Source organism: Oncorhynchus tshawytscha, linkage group LG07 (assembly GCF_018296145.1).
Source record: "Oncorhynchus tshawytscha isolate Ot180627B linkage group LG07, Otsh_v2.0, whole genome shotgun sequence".
In the NCBI taxonomy this organism is placed as follows: Eukaryota; Metazoa; Chordata; class Actinopteri; order Salmoniformes; family Salmonidae; genus Oncorhynchus; species Oncorhynchus tshawytscha.
The window spans coordinates 32,119,327-32,137,292 of NC_056435.1; the positions used below are offsets into that span (position 1 = coordinate 32,119,327).

At 44.4% G+C, this 17,966-nt stretch overlaps 1 protein-coding gene across 6 annotated transcripts; it reads left to right on the forward strand.

Moving 5' to 3' along the window:
* The first annotated feature begins 1,153 nt into the window (after nucleotides 1–1,153).
* LOC112254372 (host cell factor 1) lies at nucleotides 1,154–14,784 on the forward strand. Of its 6 annotated transcripts, XM_042324297.1 has the most exons (29): nucleotides 1,154–1,309; nucleotides 2,465–2,635; nucleotides 3,378–3,526; nucleotides 3,676–3,836; nucleotides 3,978–4,186; nucleotides 4,303–4,387; nucleotides 4,532–4,638; nucleotides 4,855–5,034; nucleotides 5,172–5,498; nucleotides 5,683–5,822; nucleotides 5,927–6,097; nucleotides 6,253–6,477; nucleotides 6,893–7,000; nucleotides 7,107–7,323; nucleotides 7,411–7,541; nucleotides 7,955–8,093; nucleotides 8,226–8,437; nucleotides 8,593–8,928; nucleotides 9,076–9,508; nucleotides 9,593–9,729; nucleotides 9,959–10,220; nucleotides 10,374–10,480; nucleotides 10,511–10,715; nucleotides 10,813–10,901; nucleotides 11,012–11,146; nucleotides 11,228–11,413; nucleotides 11,564–11,861; nucleotides 11,986–12,049; nucleotides 12,185–14,784. In XM_042324297.1, exons 2-29 carry the CDS (start codon nucleotides 2,470–2,472, stop codon nucleotides 12,222–12,224), a joined length of 5,019 nt encoding a protein of 1,672 aa, XP_042180231.1. In that variant the 5' UTR covers nucleotides 1,154–1,309; nucleotides 2,465–2,469; the 3' UTR covers nucleotides 12,225–14,784. The 6 variants fall into 6 exon arrangements, with proteins under 6 accessions (XP_042180231.1, XP_024282659.1, XP_024282658.1 ...); XM_024426891.2 differs by having other exon boundaries at nucleotides 9,596–9,729; nucleotides 10,374–10,715; XM_024426890.2 differs by having other exon boundaries at nucleotides 6,896–7,000; nucleotides 10,374–10,715.
* The last annotated feature ends 3,182 nt before the right edge of the window (nucleotides 14,785–17,966 follow it).

Sequence of the window (17,966 nt, forward strand, 5' to 3'; positions counted from 1 at the left end):
ATTTAAGCTCCCTGCCCACGGTCTGTTTTTTGTTTAGTATTTTACCCCCTTTTCCTCCCCAATTTCATGATTACGATCTTGTCTCATTGCTGCAACTCCCCAACAGGCTTGGGAGAGGCAAAAGTTGAGTCATGTGTCCTCCGAAACATGACCCATCAAACCATGCTTCTTAACACCTGCTCCCTTAACCGGGAAGCCAGCTGCACCAATGTGCTGGATGAAACACCGTTCAACTGACAACCGAGGCAGCCTGCAGGCACCCAGCCTGCCACAAGGAGTTGCTAGAGCGCGATGAGCCAAGTAAATCCCCCGGAAAAACCCTCCCCTAACCCGGACGACACTGGACCAATTGTGCGCCGCCCTATGGAACTCCCGATCCGTAATAACACAGCCTGGGATTGGCGCCACAACACTGCGATGCAGTACCTTAAACCGCTGCGCCACTCGGGAGGCCTCAGCCTGTGTTTTCAAACGTCCCGGTAGTTAGCAATGAGAGAAAAAGTACTTATCAAAATGAATGTTAAGCACCTTTAAGCCATTTGAAGCTAAAGAGTCATGTCCATTGGCTGGTCTTGTTCTTTGGGTCTGAAATTTTCCCATGCAGGATATGCCCCTCATATGTTACTTTGCATACAGACAAGAAGTGTGAATGTCTTCATATGGCTTACTGGGTACCTGTAGGGCAAGCTATTTACCTTGTTGATGCCTTCGTGCATACATTCAGATACGCCAAAATCCGGTACCGCACTGTCGCTTTATTGAAAGTGGGGGCGCGGCAATTAGCAGTGGGTGTTGAATGGGACTGTGAAGTCCCCCAAAACAAAATGTTCATAATTCCAGTTTATTATGTGCTTTGTTATTTAAGTTATTTAGATAACATAAATAGCACAACTCTTATATATGCTTAATCGTGTACTAAACTGAAATATGTGTGCATCGCCATCTTTATTAAGGGACAATGTAGCCCGTGCAAGTATGATAACTTCCAACGAACTAAATTAAATATTTGATGTCCAAATGTAAATGCCCATTTCAAAGATATTACACTGAATTGTGTAGGTTGTTTTGAAATCAAAACGCACGTTTATCTAAGTCCAATGTGCATTAATTGATAGCGGTTCTATACCAGTCGCCATGTTTGTTTTGGGTGACGCCAAATGCTGTTTTCCTCCCCTTTTGGTTGTCAAGAAGATGGCAGCTTCCAGGCAGGCATGAGAGGGAATACTTCTTCACAAATCGAATGAATTTGGGCTAGTGATTCATGAGTAGACACCCAAATCGTTTTATTGGAAATAGTACACCGAAATAAGTAAGTAATATGTCTTATGGATGTCAGATTTTGTAAATATAGGTGTTTTGTTGTGGCGAACTGTACGGCCATTTTTCTTGAGGGAGCTTAAAAGTAGGCCGATTTTCGAAAAGATGGCTGATACCAGAGACGGCATGATAAATAACAACACTTTATTTGAAATGTTACATATTGAATTACATTACACTGGCTATATAATGCATTTATATTTATCTAACTATTGTATGTAATTGGTAAAGGACGCTGTGCTAATAAGCCTGCCATGCTAACATTGTGAGTTTGCTGGCTACGATAGTCTATTAGCCATAACTCTGTAGTGCATGCGCGGGTTTCTAATTGATGTGTTGTGAAAGTTTCAGATTTCACGTGGTATTGTGCATCTGAGAAATTACATTCGATTCCACTTGAAAGATGTGTACAATTGTAATGCAAAGCAGAAGCGGCGATAGATTGAATGAATGTGACAAATATGGCGACTCCCAGAGAAGCGTGAAAATCGCAATCCACAAACGGGTCTAATTGCAAATGCTTTTCGTGTATTATTAGTGGTACACTTGATCCACATATTTAGTAATATGACTGTAGTGGGATATGGCTAGTACACCTGCTTGTTGAAGCAGTAGGTTAAAGCTTAATTTAACACACGTATGTCTTTCATTTGTCTTCTCTTCCGCCATTTTTCAGACTGGCGGAGGTTTGTTTGGTTGTTATACAAGATGGCGGCTCCCATAGTGGCACTTTAAGGGTTGCTTCAAAGCTTTAACTGCAAGATGCAAACGTATAAAAAAATTCTAAGGACGCGCAATATAACTTCTATGCTTTGAGTTGTGATGTCGAATACATTTTATCTTTAGAGTGAGTAGCTATTAGGTGTATCATAATTCATTATTATAATTGCCGGCTTTTTGCGAAACGTCAGGAAAATGGCGACTTCCCTGGAGTTTACAATTACAATATTATTTTTTTCAAATGCACTCTATCAATGCATCGGGTTTGGGCCCAACATTCGATTGCACCTGCAGTTTTCACTCTGCACAATTTGTCATAGTTTTATCCTCACTTCGCAAGTATCAATAGACTTGATCAGAACTTGTCATCAATCTTGCTTTGGAGTTCTCGTTTTTTTGTTTAAACAACACTTTTTTTCCCGTGAAGAGGATATGACTGGTTCAGCTCTACAGCCACGATGGAAGCGGGTACTGGGATGGTCTGGCCCTGTCCCTCGGCCCAGACATGGTCACAGAGCCGTTGCTATAAAGGAATTGATGGTTGTTTTTGGAGGAGGAAATGAAGGAATTGTGGATGAGTTGCATGTCTACAACACAGGTAAGATAACTTAACCATGCAGCCGAATCTGCATATTGCCAACTCTCCATACACGAATTTATTGTATATTAGCAATTACTGTAGGAGATGCGTAATTCTACTATACTTTTTTCTTCTTCTAATCCGATGGCCCCTCTATATGTTGCATTCGCCCGCTGTTGTCAGCAGCCTGTTTCGTGTAGTGTGCTGGAGATCAGATTTAGAGAAATGTAGTCTGACATTACCTGACAAACTGTCGCCGCCTGGTGGCAAAGAACGAAAAGCGCACAAATGAAAATGGCGCGCTAAAATAAAATGGACGACAGGAGCACTGTTTTGAACACTCAATTATTGGATGCACTCAATTTCTGTTTACTGTACTGATATTGTCCCGAGTTACAAATGTAGTTATTTCAACATTTTGTTCCAAAGAAACACTTATGTAGTCAACATGCACAGTTATAAGTGTTAAAATTATTATTATTATATGTCACGTTTTTGAGAGCGCAATGACGTTACACAGTTGACGTTTTTAAACTTTGGGTTATGCAGATAAAAGTACAATGCATAGAACATACACTTCTCATGTGACACTTTCAAACAAGAAGATGCAGGCTACATTTGTCAGAGATGCTTGGAACATGCTCGAGTAAATATTTACTCAAAAGAGCATTTGCTTCACATCATAGGCCTACCCAGCACTTGACCACCCAACAATGTCTATCTGTCTATACACAGACTAACCTGTATTTATTTAATCTAGCAACAAACCAATGGTTTATCCCTGCGGTTCGTGGTGATATTCCCCCTGGATGTGCTGCATATGGTTTTGTTTGTGATGGCACCCGGCTTCTGGTGTTTGGTGGAATGGTGGAATATGGAAAATACAGCAATGATCTCTATGAGCTACAGGTAATGAAATGCTTACACCACATTCTTGCTATAACATTGCTAGAGCTAAATCCAGGGGTTAAATGGCTGTCTTTAAGTACTTATAAATAGATTATGATTAATGGATTACAGCATGCTATCATCTTTTGCATATGCTTTTTTTTGTTCAGGCCAGCAGATGGGAATGGAAAAAGTTGAAAGCTAAGACTCCCAAAAATGGCCCACCTCCCTGTCCTCGACTTGGCCACAGTTTCTCGCTGGTGGGTAACAAGTGCTACTTGTTTGGAGGACTGGCTAATGACAGCGAGGACCCCAAAAACAACATCCCCAGGTACGGATGCCTTAAGAAGGAGATGTGAAATGTGACCAGTGGGGTAATGGGATAAATTATGCTGTGGAATGGAAGCAAACAGAGATTTTGTAGTAAGCAATTCAAAATACTTTCTGACTGAAATCTCTATTTTGTAACTAGATACCTGAATGATCTGTACACCCTGGAGCTTCGTGCTGGCTCCAGTGTTGTGGGCTGGGATATACCAATTACTTATGGTGTTTTGCCACCTCCTCGCGAGAGCCACACTGCCGTAGTGTACACAGAAAAGGACAGCAAGAAATCTCGCCTGATCATCTATGGAGGGATGAGTGGCTGTCGTCTGGGAGATCTATGGGCACTTGACATCGGTAGGCTCCTGAGTTAACAGTATTACCATATTATTGTATATAATCACCCTTTGTCTCTTATTCGCATAAATCAGTCTAGTCGGTGTATTATCTAAATGATCCTGCTCTGTCTGCAGACACCCTGACCTGGACTAAGCCATCAGTGAATGGCACCGCACCTCTGCCCAGGAGTCTTCACTCTGCCACCACCATCACAAACAAGTGAGATCTCTGAATACCTGTTGAAATTATAAAAATGATATTATGATCATTTAGATCTCTGGAATAACAGTTGGTTAAATCTCTCGGCAGTAGCCTATTTTTGATGACTGCTTGATTCTCATCTCTTTGTCTACCTCATTGTAGGATGTTTGTGTTTGGGGGATGGGTTCCCCTGGTTATGGATGATGTGAAGGTGGCCACACATGAGAAGGAATGGAAGTGCACAAACACACTGGCCTGCCTAAATCTTGGTTCGTCTCTCCGTTTTCAGTTATTGGTGCTACTACTTGCATTAAACCTTACACACTGATTGTTTCTCTAGATTTGATTTGTGTATTATGAATTGATCGACTCCAACAAACTCAGTCTGAGTGAACATTCATTGGTAAATGGCAGTGTCACCTGGTGGTCAAGTTATATTACTGTCAAAAAATCAAATGTAAACCTCATGTTTCTTTTTACCCCAGACTCCATGGCCTGGGAATCAGTGGCGATGGATACTCTGGAGGACAATATCCCAAGGGCCCGGGCAGGACATTGCTCTGTGGCCATCAACTCTAGGTTGTATGTCTGGAGTGGCCGTGACGGTTACCGTAAAGCATGGAACAACCAAGTCTGCTGTAAAGACCTCTGGTACCTTGAAACAGGTGAGTCAACTCCTATTTGCTCATTTACTCTGGTAAAGCAAGCCCACAGTATTTGCTCAACTGTGCTCTTGGTGAGGCTTTCTCTGCTTCTGTTGATTGCTTATAAGATATGTGACCATTTTATGTTTTGGTTACAGAGAGGCCACACGCTCCCTCGAGAGTGCAGCTAGTCCGTGCCAACACCAACTCCCTGGAGGTAAGCTGGGGTGCTGTGTCCACTGCAGACACCTATCTGCTGCAGCTACAAAAGTACGACATTCCTGCTGCCACTGCTGTGACCTCGCCGGCCCTCAATGCCGCCACCTCTCTGCAAGGGAACTTGCCTAAGGGCCCAGCCACAGCTGCTCCCTCTGCTCAGAACCTACCACACACAGGTATCACTATTGTGCCCCAGGCTTCTTCCCCTACAATCCTTCCCAACATTCCCAGAAGCCCGCTGGCTGCCTCCACAGCTCATGGGCCAGGTAAAACCATGGATGTCCAACTTGTTAAGTGGAGGTTGTTTGTACCATTTTATGGACTATTGTCACAGTTTTCATTGTTCATCTTTACAGCCCATTGTATTTTGATAACCGTATACCAAATGGTATGTAAAAAGCAGACCTCGAAGGCTCTATATACTGAGCAGGTTTTCTGTTGTTTTGACAGCTATCTTGAAGGTTGCAGCGCCTCCGTCTGGCACTGGTACCTCCCTTGTCACTGTGCGACCCAACCAGGCTGGGAAATCCCCTGTCACACTTCTTCCAGGAGTTCGCATGGTTGTTCCTGCCCAGACCGCCCAAGGAACAGTATGGACAATTGTGAAATGGTTTTGTTATTCAAGGATAAAAAGTTGTCTCGAGAGTAATGCCAAGAGTATTGTCTCACTCGGGACTGTTTGTTTTTCTTTTAGCCAGTCGGCAGCAGCCCTCAGATGAGTGGCATGGCAGCTTTGGCTGCAGCTGCAGCAGCCACACAGAAGATCCCACCCTCTTCAAGCACTGTACTCAACATTCCAGCAGGTGCCACCCTTGTCAAAACCATGGCTGGCTCCACCACAGTCAAAATGGCATCTCCTCTCATGGTAAGACCCTCTCATGGTAAGACTCATCAAATATCAGTCTGTAAAAAAAAAAAAATGAAACTCAATGGCAGAATGTATGGGTTTGTCAGGTAGTCTCTGTCATGGCCCAGTTTAGAATTTACACCCTTAACACAGTTTGTATTTTCTACTTCCAGGTTAGTAACCCAGCCACTCGCATGCTGAAGACAGCTGCAGCTCAGGTGGGCACAGCGACCGTATCGTCACCCAACTCGCCCAACAGACCTATCATCACTGTGCACAAGTCGGGCACGGTTACCGTAGCCCAGCAACACCAGGTGGTTACCACCATGGTGGGAGGAGTCACCAAGACCATCACCCTGGTCAAGAGCCCCCTCACAATGGGAGGCAGCGGCACTTTGGTGAGAGAACTAGACAGTCTTACAGGACACGGAGGGGAGGGAATACAGGCAGAAGGTTGTGAGAAATGTCTCTCCTTATACAAGATCTCGCTCCTTAAGAATTTGATATGCATGCTGTGAACTGAGAAATAGTTTCACACTTTGGCTAGTTTTTTGTTGTTGTCCCCCACACGTATCAGATGAATCTTATATGGCCTAGGCATGAACCCGTGATAGAAGATGTGGCTGTGGAAACCTCCAAGATAAGGAACAGCTTGAGTTCATAGATCTGCACGACTGTCAGGGTCAGTTAGATTGGCTGTACTCACAGTTCAGCCGTACTCCGTTCAGTTGTCCACATGACACTGATCTCCTGGCGCCAAATACTGTGATGTTTTCTGGTGACTCATAAACTTGAGTCTCTCTCCTATGTCAGCAGATCTCCAACCTTGGCAAGATGATGTCTGTGGTACAAACCAAGCCAGTGCAGACATCGGCTGTTACAGGCCAGGCTTCCACTAACCCTCTCACACAGCTCATACAGGTCAGCTATCTGCATGAGAGCAGGAGAAGGAGGTAGCTAAAACTCCATGGGCAGGCTCAGCCTGCTTTCAGTTGATCATGTTCATAATCCACTTTGTCTCCCGTAGACCAAGGGTTCTCTCCCTGCCGGCACCATACTGAAGCTGGTGACCTCAGCGGACGGCAAGCCCACCACCATCATCACCACATCCCAGGCGGGAGGAACCGGGAACAAACCCACCATCCTGAACATCAGCGGCATGTCGCCCACCACAACCAAACAGGGTACCACCATCATCAAGACCATCCCTATGTCTGCTATTATGACCCAGCCTGGAGCCACAGGTCAGAACCCACTGGCTTCATGTTTCAGGGACAATTCAGCACAATACAAGAGGACCATATGCTGACCGTTTGTTTTGTTGCTAACAGTGACCAGCAGCACAGGGAAGACGCCCTATACCATCATCAGCACCAAGATGATGACCACTGGCACTCCAGGCAAAATCATCACTACCATGCCCAAGCTTGGCACTGCAACTGGCCAGCAAGGGCTGACACAGGTACCTCACAGAAATGATGACCCTTACAACCTCTTGTAGAATATGCATATATATGTTTATGCATAATATTTATAGGCCATGTGAAACAATTTGAGATGTTTCAGTTTTGACATTGGCGCCTTTTTTAACTTTTCAATGTCACATGGCATTTTATATTTAGTTACATTTGATAAATATCATACGGCTAAGTACAGCAGTGTTTGGAGCAGTTGAAATGCATGCATACCTCTGGGGACTATATTTGAGTCTTCTCTGATGATTAATCAAATCAAATTTTATTTGTCACATACACATGGTTAGCAGATGTTAATGCTACCAATAGCTGTATCAAATGTCTTGCCCCAGTGGAAGAGCGTAATAGTGCCCCCTAGCTTCTCAATTATATTATTTTACCTCCCCCTTGGTTTTTATAGGTGGTTTTGAAGGGAGCCCCGGGCCAACCTGGCACCATTCTGCGCACTGTACCCATGGGTGGAGTCAGACTCGTCACCCCGGTCACGATGTCTTCTGTCAAGCCCAATATAACTACACTGGTCGTCAAGGGAACAACTGGTATGGATAACATTTTCATAATTATTAACAGGTGCTGTCTGTTCAATTCATAAGTATGCGGCTAAAAACAAAATCACACATAGTTCCAGCTGTCTGCCCCTTGTTGAGTTAGTACTTTGTTCGTTCCCCTAGGTGTCACCACCCTGGGGACTGTCACAGGGACAGTCTCCTCCAGTCTGGCAGGGAGCATTGTAGCCAGTGCCAATGCCTCTCTGGCAACTCCAATCACCACCCTTGGCACCATCGCCACCCTGTCCAGCCAAGTTATCAACCCCACTGCCATCACTGTGTCAGCAGCCCAGACCAGTCTGACCACAGCTACTACCCTTTCCGCTTCCACCATGGTAAGCCGACTGCTATTCTTTAATACAGATATGTAGCTATAGCTCCAATTATGTTCTTGAGAATTGGGACATGAAATGTCATGCTGTACAATGTGGAGAACTTTTTGATTGGGTTTTCTCCATCATAATCACTACCTGATGTGCTCTCATTGCAGTCAGCAAACCAGCCTACCCAGGTGACTCTCATCACCACCCCCAGCGGGGTTGAGGCCCAGCCAGTACAGGACCTGCCTGTGTCCTTCCTGGCCTCCCCCACCTCTGAGCAGCCCTCTTCCACTGAGGTCGGGGATGTCCCTGGCACTGTCAACATGGTCTGCTCCAACCCCCCCTGTGAGACCCACGAAACAGGAACCACCAACACCGCAACCACAGCCTCCTCCGATATAGGTGGGGTGCAGAGGGTCTGCTCCAACCCCCCCTGTGAGACCCACGAGACGGGCACCACCAACACCACAACGACCGCCTCCACCAACATGGGCGGGGCAATGAGGGTGTGTACAAGCCCTAAATCAGAGACCCACGAGATGGGCACCACGAACACCTCAACCATCACCCACTCCATCATGGGGTCTAACCAAATGGGCACTGTCCAGAGTAGCTCATCTTCTCACCCCCCATCTCTGTCCTCTCCCCCTCAGACGACCACCTCTTCTTCCCCCGGAACCGCCACAGGCAACCAGGGACCAGAGAACCTGAGCACCGGCACCACATTCACCCCCACCACGGCATGCTCCAACATGGGCTCAGCCCAAACCGGAACTGTGCACAGTCCCAAGCCAGCCGTGGGCTCTACGATGTGCTTAAACCCACCCTGCGAGACACATGAAACAGGCACAACCAACACTGCCACTCAGTCCTTGTCCAGCATGGGTAATGGGCAGACTGGCACTGTACAGAGGGTGTGCTCAAACCCACCCTGCGAGACTCACGAAACTGGGACCACCAGCACCCCGTCCCAGGCCAGCTCAAACATGGCCGGGAACCAGACAGGGACGGCGCAGAGGGTGTGTTCCAACCCCCCCTGTGAAACTCACGAGACTGGCACCACCAACACGGCAACTACTGCCACAGGTATACCGTTAGAATAGATACTGTTTTTTAAATGGTTTTATTTGAATGTTTAGGGCTATATTTAATGCCATGTGTTTCCTACAGCAGATGGAGCAGACAGTGCCACCAGCAGTACAGAGACTCCTTCCACCACTGCATCAGAAACAACCCCAGCCACCATCCAGAGCAGAGCCATCACTACTGTGACTCAGTCCACACCAGCCCCGGGGCCCTCAGTACCTGTAAAGAAACCCCTAACTGAACTAACAATGCTTTGACAGTCTATACTGTACTGATACACTAGCAATTCCACAATTGTTATGCTAAGAGTTTAGTTCAGAATTACTCACTGGCATGGTTAGGCAAATTATCAGCAACTAATGCCCAAAATCAGTAATGTATGGAAATAATTGATTCATCTGGTCCATTTTGAGAATTTGCACTCATTAATTTCTACCCTTTTTATCTCAGTCCATTTTGTCGATCACTGAGGGTGCTGCGGGTTCCACAGAAGAGCCCATGCAGACAGACGCGGCCACGGAGGGGGGAGAGACAGCTATGGAGACTGGGCCGTCCCCAGAGCTGTCAGAGGGACAGATGGGGACAGGTCTGTCTGCAGAGGAGCTGGCTGTGACCGCAGCGGCGGAGGTAGCGGCGCAGGCTGCAGCCACAGAGGAGGCCCAGGCCTTGGCCATTCAGGCAGTCCTCCAGGCAGCACAGCAGGCAGTCATGAGTAAGTATGGCCCTCAGATTGGCAGTGTATTACCAGGCAATTGTTGGTAGATTATAAATGGATTCATCTCAAAAGACTTTAAATGTGTGTGAAGACAACCGCTCCCCAACTGTAACAATCTCACAATCAAACTGCGTTCCCCTGCATGTATAGATGAGGGTGATTCTGGCTCGACCGGACAGCAGGCCATCACAATCCCCATCGTCCTGACCCAGCAGGAGTTGGCAGCCTTGGTCCAGCAGCAGCACCAGCTCCAGGAGGCCCAGGCTCAGGCTCAGGCCCAGGCTCAGGCCCAGGCTCAGGCCCAGGCTCAGGCCCAGGCTCAGGCCCAGGCCCAGGCCCAGCAGCAAGGAAATGCCCAGGCCCTACCCACTGAGGGCCTTGCCCCCGCAGACAGCCTCAACGACCCTGCGTCTGAGAGCAACGGACACCCCGAGATGGCTGCAGCTGTCTCCAGCGCTGTGGCATCACTGCTGCCGCGCACATCCACTGAGAGTGAGTATTTCTTTATATTCTCTTTTAGGAGTGTAATTCTTTGTTCTTAAGTTTCTCTAGGTCTTTAAATTGACTTCTCCCTATTGTCCCCTTGCAGCCCTGGCCCCCTCAAGCACATTTTCTGTTGCCAGTCCAGCCAAGCTGCAAGCTGCTGTAGCAGAGGTGGCCAATGGCATTGAGGGTGGGGTGAGTACCCATAATGTCCTGCTTGTATCCTGCCTGTGATCAGAATTTGAGAGGAATGTTGAATGGCACAACATGCTTTAACTCCCTTTTTATGTTGCGGAAATATACAGAAGCTAAACCCTCAACCAGCCCCTATCAAGACTCTTGTAAAAAAAGAGAACCAGTGGTTTGACGTTGGCATCGTCAAGGTGACAAACATGGTGGTTACGCACTTCTTCATCCCAGAGGACGATTCTCAAGTGGAGGTAAGCCTCAAAGCTGGATTCATGCCTTTTATGGCTTTGAGATCAGAGTTCAGTGCAGCACTAACAATGTGTGTGTTGTAGGATGACTCGGGTGCCATCCCAGACTATAACCAGATGAAGAAAATGGAGCTGCAGCCTGGCACAGCCTACAAGTTCCGTGTCGCTGGTATCAACGCTTGTGGTCGTGGTTTCTTCTCAGAGATATCTGCTTTTAAGACCTGTTTACCAGGCTTCCCTGGAGCACCTTGTGCCATCAAAATCAGCAAGGTAAAACTGCAAACTAGAAACGGAACAATTACTGTTTTAGGTTACTCTTGACAAATAATTGGAGGTTGTAGTTTTTCTAGTCTTGATGGAATATGGATTGTTTTTCTGCTGGTTTTGCGTTAAAACAACAGTTCCATCTTTCCCTTTCAGAGCCCAGATGGTGCCCACCTTACCTGGGAGCCTCCCTCTGTGACATCAGGGAAGATCATTGAGTACTCTGTGTACCTGGCCATCCAGAGCACCCAGACAGCTGAGCCCAAAGCCTCCACCCCAGCCCAGCTGGCCTTCATGCGGGTGTACTGTGGGCCCAACCCCTCCTGCTTGGTGCAGTCCTCCAGCCTCTCCAATGCCCACATAGACTACACCACCAAGCCCGCCATCATCTTCCGCATAGCTGCGCGCAACGAGAAGGGCTACGGCCCTGCCACACAAGTCCGATGGCTGCAAGGTGGGTAAACTTTCATTTAAATTCTGCTGTTCAGCAAAATGGAGCAGCGTCTCTATAATTATGGTTGTACTTGTTTTTAAGTGTGTAAGTACGGTTACTCTTTAACGGATTTTCCCCTTTTTAGAGTCCAGCAAAGATGGAGCCTCGGCAAAACTTGCCCCAAAAAGACCAGTTTCCTCGCCTGATGCGTAAGTACCTGGTTCCATCTAATCTAGCCTACATTCCACACACATTATCATCACTAACTGGTTGTGGATGAATATTTTCCTCAACAATGGAAAATTATTTTCAATAAATGTTTTGCTTTCTGTCTGCCCCTGCAGTAAGGCTGCTGGTCAAAAGAAGGCAAGAACGGACCCGTGAGATTGCACAGATGACACCCCCCGCTGTCCTTTTTGACCAGGAAGACTGATCCCTCCATCCTCATCCTGACTTCACCCCATTCTCAAGTTAACCTACATCCAGCCAGCAACATAAACAAAATGGCAGCAGAAACCCTAGATGGAAGTCAATAAGAGATATAGTTCTGTAGGCAAGACCCTTTTTCTATTTGTCCCACTATTTCTAGAGCAACACGTTTAAAAAAGCACATTATAGCTTTTACTTCATAACTTTTTTTAGTTTTTTCTCTCTCTAGCTACTTTTATTATACATCTTTTTGGCTACTTTCAGTAGTTCAGCAATTGTAGAGAAACATTTACAGTTTCACAAGCTGTGAGCCGGCCTGAGCTTAATGTTATTTTTTTTTGGTGGGGAGGGGGGGTGTAGTGAGACTACACGAGCTGATGTACAGTTTGAGGATGTGCTGAACAAGAGGCAGTGGTGGTGTTTGTTCCTCCCATCTAAACTATCAAAATGGAGAAATCAAACAAAAGGGGTTATTTTTCCCTCAAGGAGAAATGTGCTTAATTTAAGAAACCAATCGATTCCGATATCATACTGGATTCCAGTCTCCTAGTAATCTCATCAGTGTGCTTTTCCCCTGAGATGAGAACTGAGGTCTGATGCTATGAAGAGGACAACGAATCGAATGACGAAGGACAACATGTAGTGAGACCGACTTTTCTAGGACTGAAACTTGCAGCATACACACACATCTTGCAAAAATCTTCCCCAGAAATTAGCAAGCACTGATGCAGAAGATATTTGTGTAGTTTATTTTTGTATTTTTTTAAGCTTTTCCTTGTCACTGCATTTTTAAAACGTCAACTACTTTCTTTCTTTTTGTGTTTACTATTGTTCGTCTCCATTGTTTTCAAGTGTTGGTGGGAAGACGGGTGGCAGTGCGGAAGTAGCCACTATATTTTTAAATCCTGGTTCGATCAGTTGTATCAGAGGGTATGAAAAATAAAGACTTTTGTATTTGTTCTGACTAGGTCCCCAGATGTAATAGGACTGAAGGGAATTTGAAACAGACCCAGGGAGAGGAGTGCTTTTACTTTGTTTACCACATCTTTCAATGCTTGTATCACTGTGTGTATGCCAAACATGGAAAATTAATGAAGAAAAATCTGATCAGTTCTCATACTCCTTCCCTCTTTCCCCGCACATTTATTTTAGAACGGGTATCCTTAACTGGCGGCCCACGTTTAGCGCGCCCCCCCAAAGAGTATATTTTTGTTGTTGGACATAATACTGTGAAAACATCAGGAAATCAGCTCCAAGTGATTTTTAATTTAGGAAATCTGTTCTGAAGTATTTCCATGCATAATAGAGATGTGATTGTATACACATGTAGCAAGGTTTGAAATGATTGTTTTAGTCATATCTGGTTGGGCTTCTTTCGGTCAATTTGCAGTCTACACATTTTTTTGTAATTATATTCCGGCCTCACGACCAGCCACTCAAGAAAAAAAATCCGCCTGCGGCTTAATCGAGTTGGTGATCCTTGTGTTAGACAGAAAAATTATAGTGGTAGATTTTCTTTCCTTAAACTGTTAGGAACCACCAAATCCAATTTACATTTCTTTTTTTAGGCTCTTATTTGAACAACTATAGAGGTGAGGTGTGCAAGTTAATTGTGAAAAGTATACCTATTAAATTGGGATGTTTTGGTGGGAAGGAAGAAGCATAGCCAGAGTTTGGACTCGCTTGTAAATTAGTTGTATAATTACCTGTACCAAAATGTTTTTACATGTTGGTCATCTCCCACTTGCCTTTTGTGTCTAGACTTGTAAAAGAAACTGTCTCCCTGATTCAATTGCTATGACTTGCATTTATTTCACAGATTTGCAAGTCTGAAACACAGCAAGGTTCATTACCGAAACATTTGTCTTCAAGATAAATCACACAGAGTTTTATAAAGAGGGAAATCTTGGAGTGGACATGACTGTATTCAGTAGTTAGTGAAATAAAGAGTTTTCAGAATGGAAATGACCAGAGAACAAGTGAAGTCAAGGGAGAATGTGTTACCTCTTGAGATTGTAGTACTTGCATCTTGGTTTAATTTCTTCTCTGGGCATCACCTTAGTCTCCAGATTATCCTGATTTATTTCTATAATGAAACCACTGTTTCATATACATCCATGATTTTGTACGTGTCAGTGTCTGTTGAGCAAAGCTAGACATGCATGCAACCAGTGTATTTTAGTAGTAAAAGCCTTAAGTTTGACCATAAGCTGAAGGATCTAAAAAAAAAAAAAAAGTTTTTACATTTAATGAGTTTGTTCCCTTCATGTGGTATACAAATGTGTCCTTTTCTTCCACAGTACCTTTACCGGGTCACTGTTTTTGCACAGTGCCGAGGTCTTTCAGAACTTTACCTCCCACAGTGGGGCAGGTGCTGGTCTTAGCACTGACACTTGTGAGTTTCTTCCAGCTGTTTGCAGGTTATCTGGAATTGTCCTGTATTTTCCGATGTGTGTTTTTTGTACTGTAGGGAGTAATGTATCTTTTAACATCAAAATAAACATGTTAAACATCACATTATTTCCAGTCATTGTGGGATAGTTTGATACACTAGCACTACAATGCACAGTGATTCAAAGTTGGATACATTTTTTATGCCATAGTTTGGATAATAAACTACTGAATAAACACCCGTCTTAGTGGTTGCAGTCATCATCACTTTCACAACTGCAAGCCCCAAAGAGACCTAACGCTGACTCGCTCACCTGTTGTAAAGCTGTCCTGGCTGCATTTGAAAAGGGCTTTGCCACATCAATGTCCCCCTTGGCTCTTCCCTCACAGTACTGTGCACCTACAGTTGAAGTCGGAAGTTTACATACACCTTAGCCAAATACATTTAAACTCCGTTTTTTTTTAACGATTCCTGACATTTAATCCAAGTAAAAATTCATTGTCCATTTGCGACCAAGCTTTAACTTCCTGACCGATGTCTTCAGATGGTGCTTCAATATATCCACATAATTTTCCTCTTCATGATGCCATCTATTTTGTGAAGTGCACCAGTCCCTCCTGCAGCAAAGCACCCCCACAACACGATGCTGCCACCCCCTTGCTTCACCGCTGGGATGGTATTCTTCGGCTTGCAAGCCTTCCCCTTTTTACTCCAAACATAACGATGGTCTTTATGGCTATTATGGCCATTTTTGTTTCATCAGACCAGAGGACATTTCTCCAAAAAGTACGATCTTACTCTCCATGTGCAGTTGCAAACTGTAGTCTGGCTTTTATATGGCGGTTTTGGAGCAGTGGCTTCTTCCTTGCTGAGCGGCCTTTCAGGTTATCTCGATATAGGACTTGTTACACTGTGGATATAGATACCTTTGTACCTGCTTCCTCCAGCATCTTCACAAGGTAATTTGCTGTTGTTCTGGGATTGATTTGCACTTTTCGCACCAAAAACGTTCAACTCTAGGAGAGAGAACGCGTCTCCTTCCTGAGTGGTATGACGGCTGTGTGGACCCATGGTGTTTATACTTGCGTACTATTTTTTGTACAGATGAACGTGGTATCTTCAGGCGTTTGGAAATTTCTCCCAAGGATGAACCAGACTTGTGGAGGTCTGCAAATTTTTTTTTGCTGAGGTCTTGACTGATTTCTTTTGATTTTCCCATGATGTCAAGCAAAGAGGCACTGAGTTTGAAGGTAGGCCTTGAAATACATGCACAGGTACACCTCCAATTGACTCAAATGATGTCAATTAGCATTTTCAGAAGCTTCTAAAGCCATGACATCATTTTCTGGAATTTTCCGAGTTGTTTAAAGGCACAGTCAACTTAGTGTATGTTAAACGTCTGACCCACTGGAATTGTGATACAGTGAATTATAAGTGAAATAATCTGTCTGTAAACAATTGTTGGAGAAATTTCTTGTGTCATGCACAAAGTAGATGTCCTAACAGACTTGCAAAAACTATTGTTTGTCTACAAGAAATTTGTGGAGTGGTTGAAAAACGAGTTTTAATGACTCCAACATAAGTGTATGTAAACTTCCGACTTCAACTGTATCTCTTCACAGCACAGCTTGCTTCCGGCACATCTACAAGAAAGGAAAAGCCAATTGGCTAGCTTGTTCTGGACAGATAGCTCTTTTTAATGGTTCCAGAGATCAGGCTGAGGACATTTTCCACTAACAATGCAGTAGCTTCCTCTCATCTTCCTCCACCTCCACTATTGTGAAATAACTCAAGTGAAGTCAGACACGTTTCAGTGTCAACCTTCTTCAGTGTGTGTGTGTGTATAGTGAAGGCAAATATCTGGTAGGTTAGCCTTGGGTCAGGGCCTCCGCTACTATGTTTCACCTATCTTGTGTTATCAGATCAGTGTCGACACATGAGTGGAGAAAATGAGGAAAAAACACTGAAAATCATTAAGATGTACCCTAATGTTTAGTGACTAACATCACATGTGTTGCTCAGCTCAGTCTTGTTACGTATCACAATGAATGGAAAGTCAGTCAGGTCACTCTTTTCTCCAAACCTCCTGAGCAGAGAAAGAGGTCTCTGACGTGATGTTAAACATAGTTAGGCAACAGTGAAAGCCCCTATATAGGGGCTTACCCAGAGACTGTAAACTCTCTACCGCAGCAGTGTCCCAGATCTGAATGAAGACTAATATGAGTCTTGTTATGAGCTGAGAAAAGACACTAGCAGCCACTGTCAGCAGCTGTTCAATTATTTAATGTGTTGGGACAGATTGGACATCATTAAGATAGTAAGTACCACAAACAAGTACTCACCTGCAGAATGACTGCACTTCCCTCTAGGCTCACTTCTTTGGTGAGAAAGTCAGTCCCAGTGGTTGCTAGGTACATGTTAGTGAAGCAATAATTTACATACTGTATCTGTTCATGAAGAAGGATTTCCCCACCCTGAGCACACACTGAGTTCCCCTTTCATCTCATTTTGGGACTGTGTCACACACAAAATTATATGACAGTTCACTTTACAGAACAGTGATATGGATGCAATTATCATTGATGAATTACATTTGTGAAATGAACGTTATTTGACACTGTGCTATCACAAACAATACCTTGTAGAATAACTATGAACTTTATAGTAATTTGACACCGTTTTTTAAAAAGTTTTTTTTTATAGTAGCATAATTTGACCCTATGTTGCGTCTCAGAAAAAAGGAGGGGATTCCCAAAGAGAAAGTGATCTACCCTTTCCAAGCTCCTTTCCAGAGAAAAGTCGCATTAAAGGGGCACATATGGCAACTATAAATAATGACAAACCTACATTGGCCAGCATTGTCTAATATTATTTTTCGGACTTATGCAGAATTGCCGAGGTTTAGGTTTGCCCAATTCCGTAATGAGTAATCAGACGTGTGGTAGCCGATCTTATCTGAAAACAGACTTGTCTGCGTGCACCTTTTCCCTGTCTTAATTTACCAGCTATGTTATGTCCCATCACTTTCTGTAAACATAATCAACAATGGCAACAACTTTGGTTAAAGGACTTAATAAATCGAATATCTGAGGTAATTATAGATATATGTTATAGATTTTATCTCACGTTTGTCTTTGTTTCTTATCAGAGGGAAACACGAAGTAAAACCTATTCCTGGCAGTGCGCACAACCCCAATTCGAAACACAATTTTCCTCCTTTTTTTCCTACATTTATTCAGCTGGTTATTGACTTGAACTATTTGTACTGAAGTTTATTTCATTGGACGTTACATTTTTGGAGATTT